The 13,681-nt window shown below is 55.1% G+C and overlaps 1 protein-coding gene across 2 annotated transcripts in view; it reads right to left on the minus strand.

Moving 5' to 3' along the window:
- The window catches only part of UBASH3A (ubiquitin associated and SH3 domain containing A), a 41,461-nt gene that overhangs the window by 4,743 nt on the left and 23,037 nt on the right, over positions 1-13,681 (minus strand). For both annotated transcript variants that reach the window (XM_047719520.1, XM_047719509.1), the window contains exons 8-13: positions 12,546-12,672; positions 8,092-8,191; positions 5,250-5,372; positions 3,708-3,800; positions 1,564-1,708; positions 796-902 (exon numbers count right to left, since the gene is read on the minus strand). In XM_047719520.1, the coding sequence (XP_047575476.1) occupies positions 796-902; positions 1,564-1,708; positions 3,708-3,800; positions 5,250-5,372; positions 8,092-8,191; positions 12,546-12,672 (695 nt within the window). The remainder of the gene's footprint in view (positions 1-795; positions 903-1,563; positions 1,709-3,707; positions 3,801-5,249; positions 5,373-8,091; positions 8,192-12,545; positions 12,673-13,681) is intronic.

Consider the following 13,681-nt stretch of genomic DNA (forward strand, 5'->3'; position numbering starts at 1 on the left):
GATGCTGCACACCTTTCCCAGCAGCACTCAAACCCCTTGAGGGTAGACCACGCCTTCCTCACGTAGATCTCCCCCGCAGTGTCTCACTTGGTGTCTGACACTGCACGGTGTTCCATGCACCCTCGCTAGGCTATATATTTAAATGCTTAGTTTTTAACTTTTTACTACAGACATGTTCAGAGAAGCCCAAAGAGGCCCCAAGGTGGGCCTCATGCCTCCCGGAGCCACAACGGCCTGACATTTGTGCTTTGTGCGCCGCTGGAACTCTCCCCTGCCCTCCCCCCTGTCCCCGATGTTGAGGTATTTCAGGCTCTACCCAGGGCGGCCCCTGCCTAGGAGGACTTCCCACCCTCCCACACCCAACCTGCTCCTGTCCCACCTGACGGGACCTACTCAATCTCTCAGGCATTCCCACATTCGGACTTTTCTAAGGGTATCAGCCGTCTCCGTATAGAGATGTTTGTGCTGATCGGCATTCAAATGTGGCCTGACCTCTGGTCCTCCATCCTTGGTCTCCTGTTTCCCAGGAAGCAGACGTGCATGGCCTGTGGTGACCTGCTGTCCTGGGCCCCATCGGCTCTCAGTCTCAGAATTGGGGACCCAGGGGAGATGTAGTTATGCACCCCATTCCTGTAGACGCTGCCATATGACAAGCTGGTTGGGGTGGGGGTGGAGGAGGTGGGGGCGTTCTTAGGTTCACGATATTGGCCAGTCTCCACCCCAAGGGTAAGACCCCAACCCCCGGGGGGCTGCCCATCCCCCGGAATGGAGGAAGGGGGCAGGGGAGGCACTTACCATCCCGCGGGCAGGCGCTAATAATCCGTCCCATGCTCACTGCACACCTTTCCACGTACTCGTCGTAACTCTCAGCCGGCAGGAGGGAGGCAAGGGGAAACGCAGGCCTAAGGATAGGAGAGAGGACCCTGCCACGCTGGCCCACTCGCTGTGTGGTCAGCGGGAGAAGGAGAGGCCCTTCCAGGACAGCCCTGCCTCAAGGCTGCTCATGGTCCCCAACCAGCGAAAGGCTGACGTCCAATCTCCGGCAAGTGCCCTCACTGAACACCAGAGGGTTTTGTGATGGTGAAGAGTTGGCCACGGGCAGAGAATGACAAAACTTGTCTCCTTGACCACACACCCTAGCCAGGCTCCTCCAGCTCTCGAGGCCGACCGCTGGGCATCCGTGTCCAACTGTGCAGAGTCAATTTTAGCAAGACTCTTACTAACACGGTGACATGGGCTCCCCCATGATAGCTGAGTGACCCCCGCATGTCCCATTCCCCCAGGTGATGTCCGGTCACTCTGGCCTGCCTTCAGCAGCCGCTGCCAGGACAGTTTATGGAGAACTGCCCGCCCTCCTCGTCACTTTCCACCCGCCACTGCTCCCCCACTGGTCCTCGCTGTGTCGGAGTGGAGTCCTGCCCTGTTCCCCTGTGACAACCCCCAGTGCAGCAGTCTCCCCAAATCCGTCTTGCTTACTGTCTTTAACAGGTGTCAGGAACACTTCTTCTTGAGCAGGAACTAGAGAAGCGCGCGGCCCGGCAGAACGCGAGAGCACGGGCGTACCTGTACTCCGTGCTGACGTTGAAATTCGCCTCTTCCAGCTCGTCCAGCGTCATGAGAGCCGGGGTGGTTTTGCCGGACTCCCACTTCGTCCACTCGAAGATCCCGGGTTCCACTCTTATCTTGATTCTTTTCTCCAGTTTGAGCTCTGAATCGGAACACAAGCGTCTGTCATCCTCAGAAAACATCCTTAAAATTTTTTTTTCCCCTTTGCAAATACTGTTCTGTGATTACTCATAGCCGTGCTTTTTCTGAGTCAAAAACCACTGGGTGTTTGGGAGGTGACTGAGGCGCGGTGATGGCCGTCCGTCGGGAAGGGACTGGGGCTGGGGGGCTCCACCGGCAGCGGGTTCACCCCAGCACTCACTCTGATGGTCCAACACAGCCCTGCAGCAGACCAGCTCCGGGTCTGGTCCTTGGTCAAGAGCGAGAGCGCACCCCACTGGCCAACCCAATGGTCCTGGGAAGACACGGCCGGTGGAGGAGCACACTGGTCCCGCCGAGGCCCCATCCCGACAAACACCCAGACAGAGCAGAAGGCGAAGGCAGAGGAAGCTGTCTCTTGGAACACCCGGACTTCCCCAGCTAGCCTTCCCAAGCACTGTGTCCCTCAGCTAAGAGGACACCTGCGGCAGAAGGCCATCCCTGCGTGTTTTTGTTTGCAAGGGAGCAAATGTCATTCAGCTCAAATGCTCGAAATAAAATGAGTTCCCAAAACGCATTCCAGGTCCGTGGAACCGGTTCCTGTGCCAAAGCACGTGGAGAAAAGGGAGTTACAGGGTCTAACCCGGCTTGCGGCCTCTCGCCAGCCCGTAGAGGGCCCATGTCCACTGTGTGCAGGTCACGTGAAGGAGCAGTAGAAGTGCCTCAGTGGGCTTGGCCACTCCGTCTGTGGAGCTATTGGGCAGCCACAGCTTTGTGGGTTACCCTTTAGGAAATGGTCCCTCCAGACAGCCACTGACACGGCGTTGAAATTAAGGGTAGCAGGTTAGCATCTCAGATGTTTGTCGGGAAACAGATCGGTCATGTTCCAGGACCCAGGATGAAGGCCGAGTGCCCTTTCTCTGAAGGGACCCAGGGTGTGTGAACTGGTGCCTTTATCAGGCATCACAATAAGAGTAAGGATGTTCTGTGCATAGACCACAAGTCCCCGAGAGACCACGTGGCAGACACTGCTGTTACCCCCACCAGGGACCATTTTGGAGAACTTTTTATCCCGCTTCTCAAGCCCGCCGGTCGTGAGAGCGAGCTGTTCCCCTGCTCCTGTGTCTGCACCTGCAGGAAAGCCCCGGGCCCATTCGGGGCGGGTCTCAGTGTAAACTCATGCTCTCGGCCTCCGTGGGCCTCGGTGGGCTCTCCATGCTGCCCAGCGGCCATCCTCCATCTCCCCGCCGTGACCTGGCCCCTCTCTCTGATGGGCATGTCATACCTTCCGTGTGTCCCCAGACCTCCAGGAGGCCTTCCCTTTCTCACTTTCAGCTGGTGGCCCTCTGTCTCTGAGAACGTGGAGGCAAGCCCTCCCCCGCCTTGGCACCCTGCTGTGTCTGTGTCCGCGTGCTCTGCCCTCCATCCGATCGCTGTGCTCGACCTGTGCTCCTGCACCACAACCTACACCACACGCCCCCCCACCCCACACAAGGAGGGCAGGGGTCCAGCGGGAGATGCAGAACCAAGGTCCCCACACAGGCTGCCCTTCTTCGGCAGAAGCTGCAAAAGGCCTGCCCGTGGCTTCCTGAGAGACATCAGCCTTCGATGGTGCTGGACAGCTCCCAGGAGCCCATCCCCTTGCCCTGGCAAGCGTCCCGGGCTTGGGGCTCAGAAGGGACCACTGCCATTCTCAGCTCTCTGGGTTTCTGAATGCCCCTCCTCAGACTTTTTTTTTTTTTTTTACACGCGGTGGACGTAGGCTGAAGGTGGACAGTGTGATGACAGGCTCCTGGCACTCAATTACAATCCTGACATTCCAGAAATGTGGGGGGCTCAGTGTGTGTTAATGCCTCTTAGAGGGCTGCCCCATGACCGTCTTAGGACTTCCGTGGCCACTCACTGCCCCTCACCCAATTCTTGCCCCGTCCACTTCCCTCTCCCCTTGGAGAACAGCCCTGAGGGCAGGGCTACAAGAGCACCTCCCTGCGGTTCTCACCGACCTTCCAGGATGTGTCTGGCTGTCTGCACACAGCGGAGGGCCGGGGAGGTGAAGACGGAGGTGACTCTGATGCCACTGTCCAGTAGTGCTTCCCCTGGAAAAGAGCAGGTGCAGAAACGCCTCCTCGTAACCGTGGCCTCCACTGGGTGGCTCAGTACCTGAGGGAGGCAGGGTCTTCAGGGGCCCCGAGATCCCCACCCCTGGGGCACACGCCTGTATCACTCCCTTGAGTGTGGCTGGAAGCCGTGGGGACGTGAAGTGGCCTTCCTGGGACTGTGCTGTGTCACACGGCAGAAGGGGGGCAGGTGGGCCTGACCTATTCAGGTGAACCCTTTAAAAGCAGAGATTTTTCTCCAGCTGTCGGAGAAAAGAAGTAAGAGAGATTCAGAGGGACGGGGATTCGATTGCCTGAGGGGCTCAGTCGGTTAAGGTCTGACTCTTGGTTTCGGCTCAGGTGGTGATCTTGGGGTTGTGAGATCGATCCCCACCCAGGTCGGGCTCCGCACTGAACACGGAGCCTGCTGAAGATTTTCCCTCTCTCTCTCCCTCTGTCCCCACTTCCCCTCCTGCTCTCTCTCTCTCTCTTTCTCTCTCAAAAGAGTCCTGGAATTCAACATGCAAGAGATTCCTACTGCTGGCTTCAGAGATGGAGGGGACCATGTGGCAGGGAATGTGGGGGGCATGGGAGCCAAGCACGGACCTTTGCCCATAGCCAGCAAGGGAATGAGGGCTTCAGTCCTCCAACTGCAGGGAACAGAATCCCCCCAACAGCCTTTTGGGAGAAACTGGAACTGCTTCCGAGAGGCCCCCAATGGGCACTTATCCTGGCGGACACCTGGCTTTCGGGCTGTGAGATCCTGAGCAGAGAACCCAGGCTCGCCGTGCCTGAGCTTCAGCCTCAGGGAACTGTGAGCCGGCAGGAGGGTGTGGTTTCAAGGTCGCGTTGCTGCAGCAACGGGAAACTCAAGGCTACCTGAGACTCATGGGAGGACAAGCCTGGGAGTCATGTTGCCTCTCAAAAAACTAGACAGCCTGGTCCTTGGGAATGAAGGGGTCTTTTCAGTAGGATATATGCACAGTGCCAAGGCCAGTGAGGCTACAGAGGAAGGTGTCACAGGCTGGACTGTGTCCCCCAAATCAAGGACCCCCAGGTCCTTGAGTGTGACCTTCCTCGGGCACGGTGCCTTCATAACCATGGCCAAGGTATGATAGGTCGCTGTGGTGGGGGGGGTCTAGTTCATTCTGACTGGTGTCCTTGTAAAAGGGGGAGTTTGGACACAGAGACAGTGGGGACAGAGGGACGTGTCTATGCGCCATGGGGAGGGGCCCGGAGCAGATGCCTTCATGGCCACAGGAGGAACTCGGACTTCTGGCTTCCAGAACTGAGAGAGAACGCGTCCCTGTTGGAGAAGTCACTCGGTGTTAGCACTTGGTTATGTGGCCGACGGAGCCCTGCCTCAGTGTCCTCCTCAGCAGAGTGGGCGTGTAGCGAGGGCTCAGTGATAACCGCTGCTGTGATCACGGTAACTGTCCCCGCACGTACCTGCCATCCTGGACTGGAATATTCCACATGATGATAAGGGTGGGTCGTTCTCAAAGTCTTTGATTCCGTTTCTCCTTCTGGGCAGACTGTAAGGGAAGTTGAGGTCTGGCCGGTAGTATTTCCCTAAAGCATAAATAAACACCAGGCATTCAGGTTCCCAACTTAGCGCATCTTTAAGACCCCCAAGAGAGAGACCTGGATCGGAAGCGGTGTTATCCCTTAAATTGTCACCAGCTGTGTCTTTTCTGGAATGTGCTCTGTGATGTGGATTCCATTGGAGAGAAGTTGCTGCATGCATTTCCTCAAATACAGAAAACACAGGTTTTCACCTCAGGAAACGTGAGACCCTCTTTGTCCCCTGATGACCTCTCACAAAGGTCCAGTCATGCAATTTTCCTGACTAAGAATGGAGTGTCTCCATTCCTAGCTGAGCTTAACTTGATGGGAATCCCAAGTTGGCACCAATTACAGAGGTGAGATTCTGCGTGTCCCCATAGCTGGCAGTGTGCCATATTGTCTCTGGGGATGGAGGACCCACGGCTAAGTGCTCCTGCATTTTGCATTATTCAGCTGATTGCTGGGGTGCACCTGGAAATCAGGAGGACCCGTGGGGACTCCCCTGACCCTCCATGTAGAGACTGTGAAGAGTTTGACTTTGAGCTCTACGACCTGACAGTCTGGTGCAAATCCTGCCCGCAGGGGTTGCTAACTGTGTGATTAGAGGCAATGGGCTTAATCTGCCTTATCAGTAAAAGGGGGAAATGATAGAGCTGTTACAGTGAGTCTCCGCGATATCGCCCGGGTCCCAGGGCCTGGCTCAGGGTAAGGGTCCAAGTGGCGGGCTGCATCTCGTACCGAATTATCCATCATCCCTGCAGAGCGCATGGCGCCATGTCCAGCCCTCACGTTCTCTCAAGCAGCCTCAAACCTCGAGGCTGCCAGCAGGTTCCCACAGCCAAGCTGCCTTTTCTGAAACCTGTTGTGCCTGGGGGGCAGGGCCTGTCCCAGGCCCTGCCAGAGTGTGCCAGCCCAGCCCTGCTCACAGCCTCCCAGCCCTTCACAAGCAAGGGAGGCAGCCTGCTACTTTCAATGCCTGGGTTTTCCAGTTCCGTGCACGATTCTCCTGAAGGTTCCCTCCCTGGAATATCCACTGGCAGAGACATTGTTTGAAGAAAGGCCTTTAAATACCAAAATACATGTTGTGTTCCCTGGGAAAAGTGGAATTCGTTTTTTTTGGTTTTTGTTTTTTCCAAGAGAAGATCCACTCACTGACTGTGTTGTCTTCTCAAAGGCATCTGTGATCACAAAAGGTTGACCTGCTTCCGCGTCGGTCCCTAGTCCTTGTTGATGCTCTGTCTGTGCGAGGTGGAGAGCAGAGCTCAGGAGAAGACAAGGCTCTGGTGCAACGTTAGGATCTGGTGCTGAAGAACCTTTCAGACGTGGGGGTGACCTGGCCAACAGCATTGAGAAATGAGGGGCTGCATGAGGTGTGGGAATTTGGCCCAGAAGTGAGCTGAATGAGAAGGGCCAGAGGAGAGGCTGACAGCCCGTTCCCCCAAACACCCCATTGTAACACGATATGCAGAATTCGGACAAATAAGACCATCAGTATTCACTGCAGGCCACTCTGCCTAGTGCAAAGAACCACCAGGAGCCTCCTTCAAGCTGGGGGTCTCCAGCACCTTTAAAGTCCTTTCCCCTGTAGGTGACCTGGGCTTTTGTTTGGATGACCAATATCCTTCCTCTTTTCATGATGTCTCATCCCTGGTTTTGGAGCTGGTTGGCTTGGGCTGGTCCTCACACCAACACCGCCACTCGCACACTGACATCAGGGGCCATTTCAGTCCGTGGTCTCAGTCATTGTTGTCTTACAAGAACGTTTCTTCTAACTGCTGGTGTGAATGCCAGTCCATCCACAGCCACTGACCATCCTGTGGTTTCTCTCCGGGGTCTCTGATTGATCTTGTTTTATAGAGACAACCACCGCATCCCTTCCGCCGGTCCTGCAGGTATGTTCGGTCATGATGTAATCTGCTCAGAATTTTCCTGGTGTGAGCTGGTCATCTACCAACGGTTTTCCCCAAGCATTTACCCCTCTTCTCAGCCTACTGGGCTCCGGGAGGAATTCCAAAAGAGCTTAGCTAGCCCAGGTACTGTGAACCTATGTTCATTCAATATCTTCATTTATACAGTTATCTGTGGCTTTGAAATTGTGACGTTCTGGGCTTTCTGTTAAGGGGTGTGCATTGGTACAGATGCGGGTCACTAGTAGAGACTGTTAGTGGGTGGGCTGTATTTACAAGCCTGTCCTTAGTTCTTGGCATTCCAGGGGCGTGACCTTGGGGTACGCAAGATGCATGTTCGAAATACGTCTGCCTGTTGAGCAGCACAGTTAAACATTGTAGGGAAATGACCACAGCAGTGAAGAGTCACTCAGAGAGATACAGCAATGAGCCTGCGAGATAGGGTTGTGCCAGCAGCTGAGGGTTCAGAGACCGCATGGCACAGAGACCTCGACCCTCTCGAGTCAATGCTGCTCCCCAGCCGACCACCACGTGTGCGTCCAGAAGAAAGACGACCACCCGCGGGTCACACCGGCAGCCGTTCCTCCGCCTCCCACACAGCATGTGAGGTAAGATACTCCCAGACGGCAAGCTCACTCAGGCTATGATATATGTCCCACCAAGAAAGATGGAGGGGGCACCCCTCCCACACATACTATCTCTACACAGTCACTCTCAAGAACGGTACCACAGGAGAGCGGGCTCAGGAGGTCGAGGAGGGATGCCATTTGTTAGATCTACCTTCTTTCTGGGCTTCAATTCTGTCAGGAGCTACCTACCATCCGGAGTGGAGCACTGCTGTAGCCACGACTTCCCGAAGATTTGGTCCACTCTCTCCCCATGGCGCAGCACCAAAACACTCCTTCTCGCTATCGTGGCCTGAGATGATGGAAGGAAAGACACATGCATTTTTACATCTGCATTCTTAGACTTTCTCAATGGGCACCTCCCCCTGCCATCCCACGGTGGCCTAGAAGACGGATCTCTTTCTTCCTGCCTCAGTGGCTACAGCCCATTTTACCAAAATCATTGCAAGGAAAGGAGGTTAGGAATTGCAGGTGGAAATCTCTTCAATTTCTAGCAACTTTTTATTTCCTGGGCATTATAACACTACCAAGGAGATGCAAAGCAATAGGAACAGCCCATACCATAGAAAGCACATCAACTTTCCTACCTTTCCATTTCTTCCAAGTCCTTACTCCTGTCCTAGTCCCTCTGGGCAGCTATAACAGGACGCCACAGCCTGGGGGCTCATAACCAACAGACATCTATTTCTTACAGTTCTGAAGCCTGGAAATCTGAGATCGGGGTACCTGCATGATTGGGTGAGGGCTCTCTTCTTGGCCAAATTCTTGTTGGGTCCTCATAGGGTAGAAGGGGCATGGGAATCTGTGGGGTCCCTTGCAGAAGGGCACTAATCCCATCATGGGGGTTCCACCCTCCTGACCTAACCACCTCTCAGAGCCCCCACCTCTTAATGCTAGTACATTGGTGCTTGGGATTTCAACATGAATTTTGGGGGGACACAAACATTCAGACCAGACCATCCCTCCATAGTTACTTCTTAGGACATTTTCTATATCCACACATTATCATATAATAGATATTACATATTTTCTTTCTATATAGATACTACTGTTAGTATCCTGGGGGCCCAGCATACTGGCAACATGCCTGTCTGACCTTGGGATGCAAGCTTCAGTTCACAGACTCCCCAGCAAGGGAGCTTGGTACCCAGGGACAAACATGGAAAGACGAGTCATAGAAGATGTTGGGATACAGAGCTGACAGTATGTGCCACGGGAGGTGGGCTGGGGGGACTTCAGTTTGGACATGGAACTTGGTCATCCCTGGAGCCAAGGTCACAGGGATGGACGGGCCAAGGTCACCGGCATGGATGGGTTACGGTAATCAGGGACGGCTAGGCCAACCTCATCATGGATGGTTGGAATGGGAAGGGCATCCAGGTAGGAGGCAGCTCTAGCTGCCAGTCTGCTCGTCCTTGCCCAGCTCCTTTCCCCTAAGTAGAGCCTTTTCTCCCTCTCCCTGTCTTTGGCCTCACAGCTCTTTGAGGCTGGGCTGAGGGTGAAAGTGAAGAGCTGGTACTTTTTGTGTTTTTGCCACTGAGTGGCGTAAGGAAGGGAGGTGGTAAGACGTGGCCTTCCTCAGCGTGGAGTCCCATCGTGAGCCCCAGACCCGCTCTGACTTTCCCTAAAATCTAGAGAGGAAAATGCAGATATGTTGGCCCCCCAGCCCCCTGTGGGGGCAGTAAGACCTCCGGACCCAGCCAGTGCTCCTGACCATTCCCTTTCGGATTTGATTCTGCTCACAGGGCGGAGCCGGGAGGGCCTGGCCCTGCCTCCTGCTTCCTCCAACACTTCTCTGAGCTCGTTGGCAGGTTGAAGTGGGACCATGTGTTGGGAAGCAGTGAGGAAATGGCTGAGAAGGAGGGTGGGCACCAAGGTCACCTGCCTCCCAGGGTTTGTGGGGCCAGCATTCCAGGTAGCTCCTGCCAGACCCTCCCATCTCTTGAGGAGTCCACAGCCCTCTAGGCGATGTAGACGGTCTGACTGCACTCGGATGTGTGCATGAAAGTATGTATGAGCCTGTGGAAACTTCCAAATCTCCACGTGCAGATTCTTGGTGCCTTGGGGCCAATTCTCTGCAATGGACATAGGATCAAGGCAAAGGAAAGATTATGATGGTCTCTTCCTACAGTGTGCACCTCGGTGGTGCTGGGGACGAATGCACCTTGCTGGACAGAGCCCCAAAGGGAAGTTTGCCTCGTTGTCTTGCAGTTGTGAAGGGTGGCTGATGCCTACGGGCGCCAGGTAGCCTTTCCCCAGGGGAATGAATTTTACCATAGCTCAGCCCCTGCCCCTGTCAAGGGCTGCCCTGCAGGCAGATTGCAGGACACACGTGGGCTCCCAGCTTGAGTCTGCTTCCTGACCATTTCCATTGTCAGTACTGATGCACTGGGTGGAGGTTCTGAACTTAGAGCATTCTCTTCCCTGAGGAGCTGAGAGCATTTGAACTTTGAAATGCAGAGCTTTGAGACAGAAATATTGAGATAAAAGGCAAGGTCCTCGGGGACTGGAAAGGCCTCGCTCCTGGGGCCTAGGGGACACCAGGACCGCATTGCCTCTTTAAATGTGAGAGGTCCCCGGGCTCCTGTAGCAAAGCATCACCACCTGGGACTTCAAGCAAAAGCCATGCAGTCATGGAGTTTGGAGGCTAGGATTCCAAAATCATGGTGTCAGCAGGGCCGCTGCCTCTGAGCTTTGAGGAAGGGATCCTTCCTGTTTCTCTCAGCTCCCGGGGCCCCAGCAGTCCTTGACCTTGGCGGAGACACTCCAGCCTGCCCTGACACTCACGGGGCCTCCTCCTCTGTGTGTCTCTGGTCTCTCCTCTTCCCTGTGGATCAGACACCATGTTTGTCTCTCCTAGGGGTAGCTGTGATTGGATTGAGGGCACATGGGGTATTCTGCATCAAGACCCTTAGCTCAGCCTGAGGGCAAAGATGCTTCTTCCTCATAAGAGAACACTCACAAGTTCCAGGAACCGGGGCCTCCTATCTTTGGGGCCAGTTTTTAGCCCACTAGTGTCTGCGTATTGAAGCTGGTACCACAATCTTTTTTTCCTCTACATGGAGGGGTGAGCTCAGACCAGGCAAGAAGGGGCAGGCTCACAGGGGGAGATCTGTGAGGTTTTCACTCATTTAAAGTTGCAGTGAGTTCAGATTAGGCCGAGCTATGAGCTGACCCTTCCATTCTAGCTTCCTGTCCTCCATCTGGAAAGGGGGGCATGGCCTCAGGGAACCCCATCCCAGTCCATGCCTGCTCTCCTGCACCCCACTAAGGGGCCCAGTCCAGCCTCTGCTGTGCCTTCCAGAGTCTGGGCAGTCTGGGCAGGGGAGCCCTGTTTTTGTCTGTCTCTGGCTTCTGCCTGGCAGCTGCTTGGCCTGCGGTGTTCCCTCCAACTGAAGACCCGTCTGATGGGGACGCTCTGTGGCCTTCCTGGGGCCAGCGTCTGGTGCTCAGCCCTCGTCTGGACCCAGCACACCCCAGCCTGGAGGGCGGGTGGCTTCTTGGGGAAGGAGGGTGAGCTTTGGATTTAGGGCAATTGGATCATGAGTTCTGTAGGTCATTCTGTGATTCACCCAATGAGACTTGCAAGCCAGGCCCCGAGCAGGTGCCGAGGACACAGGGATGAGCCAGACATCATGGCCCTGCCCTCTGCGGAGGGACAGACTCTCAGCACCGAGGGCCTGGCCTGCGGTGGGTACCTTGTCCCGTGTGATCCTCCCAAACAACCAAGTTCTGGGATGCTTAGGTGCCTGATTATGCCCTGCAAGCTTCCTACCCTCCATGAGTCTCAGTCTTCAGTCTGTGAAATGGGGACTAACATCTGCCATGCGGTTGGAGGTGGCTACGCCGAAATCCTAATGTGCTGTGGGGGCATGGGACCCAGGACGTGGAGGGACCCCTTCGGAAACGACGTGGTCAGAGAGGCATCTCCCCTGAGGTGGGAAGGGGTCAAGGGCTAGTTGCAGGAGTTGCCCTGCCCCCTGGGGGTTCCTGCATAAGGAACCTGAGGGCCAGGCTGCCCATACCCAGATGGCGCCAGGGACACCATGTCATTTGTTTGCTTTGGGGGAGGGGCTGTCTGCTTCATGGAGGCCCTGTAGGCAGCCTTTCCTCCTGGACATGCCCCACACAGGTGGCAGGGCTCACGTGTCCCTGCTGTGCCCCAGAGCCTGGCCATGTGGCTGCCGGCCTTCCGAGTTACCAAGGACCAGCCCCCTTCTCTCCCCCAGTGCCGACTTGGAAGGCCCCCATCTTTGGGGCCCTGGGGCAGGTGATTTCTTCAGGGCCGCACAGCTGATGGAAGAATTGACATAGGAGTGGGATTCTGGGCGGGGCTGTGTCCCCACATCCTCCCTGCCCCTTGCTCTGGCGCCGTGATCCACTGCGTTACAGACATGTGCTGCATGTTCCCGTGACATCCAGAAGGCTGCCTTCAGGAGCTCACAGCCTGGCTCACAGTTATGGGGGGTCCACCCCTCTTCCCTGGGGTGGATGGAGCAGCAGGGTCAATGTCCCTGCACTACAGGGCAGAGTGTGTCGCAGAGACACCTGGGTCTGTAGCTGTACCGAGGGCCCAAGACTACCATGGAGTTAATAGAAAGTGTGGCTTCCCTTCGCTCATCTTATAAAACAGAGAATTCTGTCACCTGTAAAGCCTGGATGCTGCTAATGTCCCTTGATGTCTGTGAAGGGTGGGGTTCCCCGTTTCGCCGGCTGCTGGCCTCACCGTCCTTTCTGGACATCAGGTCCATGGCCAGGCTGAAGGTGTAAGTCCTGCGGGAGAAGAAACAGGTATGCTCTTGCCATGCAGACACGGGGAAGCAGCTGTCTGCATCTGGTCATGCATATGCGTGGGGACGTGCATGACAGGATGGGCAGGGAAGGTCAAGGATGAAACACAACTGGGTGTTCAAAGAGCCCAGGGCTCAGCACATAACAAATCCTGAGTAAATCCCCTTATGGGCTGAACTGTGTCCCCTCGACATTTACAGTCCTGACCCCCCGCATCTCAGAGTATGACTCTATTGGAAACAGGGTTTTTAAAGAAGTAAATAAGGTAAAATGAGGCCAAGTAGGGTAGCCCAATTCTATCTTATAAGAGGAGACAAGGAAGTGTGGAGAAACACCAAGGATGCTGGCCCAGAGGAAAGACCATGAAGAGGCATCAGGAAGGTGGCCGTCTCTACGCCAAGGAGAGAGGCCTCTGGAGAAACTAGCCCTGCCCACACCCTTGGACTTGCAGCCTGCAACCGTGAGAGGAGAAACATCTGTTGTTTAAGTCCCCAGGCTGGCGGATGTGGCATGTGGCCTAGGAAAACCAGGGCACCATCCGTATAGATTCACCTTCTAAAATAGCAAAGGTGTGAAGACAGGTGTGGCAGGGATACAGGAATGAATGAGCAGTCAGAGACACATTAAGATCTAGGGAAACACATAGGAAAGGAGTGGGTAATTTAGGGGGTGGTGGGTAAAACAGGACCCGAGGAGTAGAGGGTGGTGAGGAAATTGCCACTTATCCAAGGAACCAAGGAAGATGCCATGAGGTGGGCACACATTTAGGGGGATTGGGGGGGATAGAGGGAGAAGATGACAGCTAAGCAGAGTCATGTGAACTCCGGGACATGAGGGGGGGTTGAGTGTGTCTGGAAGGAATGGGGGAAGGGCCAGAGGAGGAGAGTGAACGGTCACTTACATCCTCTAAGAATAAGCAAATGGCCAAGTTCCCCAGGGGAAACTCATTTTATAAAAGGGGAGATCATCTTTATAAATTCTGTTTTAAAAT

The sequence above is a fragment of the Lutra lutra genome, chromosome 1 (genome assembly GCF_902655055.1).
Source record: "Lutra lutra chromosome 1, mLutLut1.2, whole genome shotgun sequence".
In the NCBI taxonomy this organism is placed as follows: domain Eukaryota; kingdom Metazoa; phylum Chordata; class Mammalia; order Carnivora; family Mustelidae; genus Lutra; species Lutra lutra.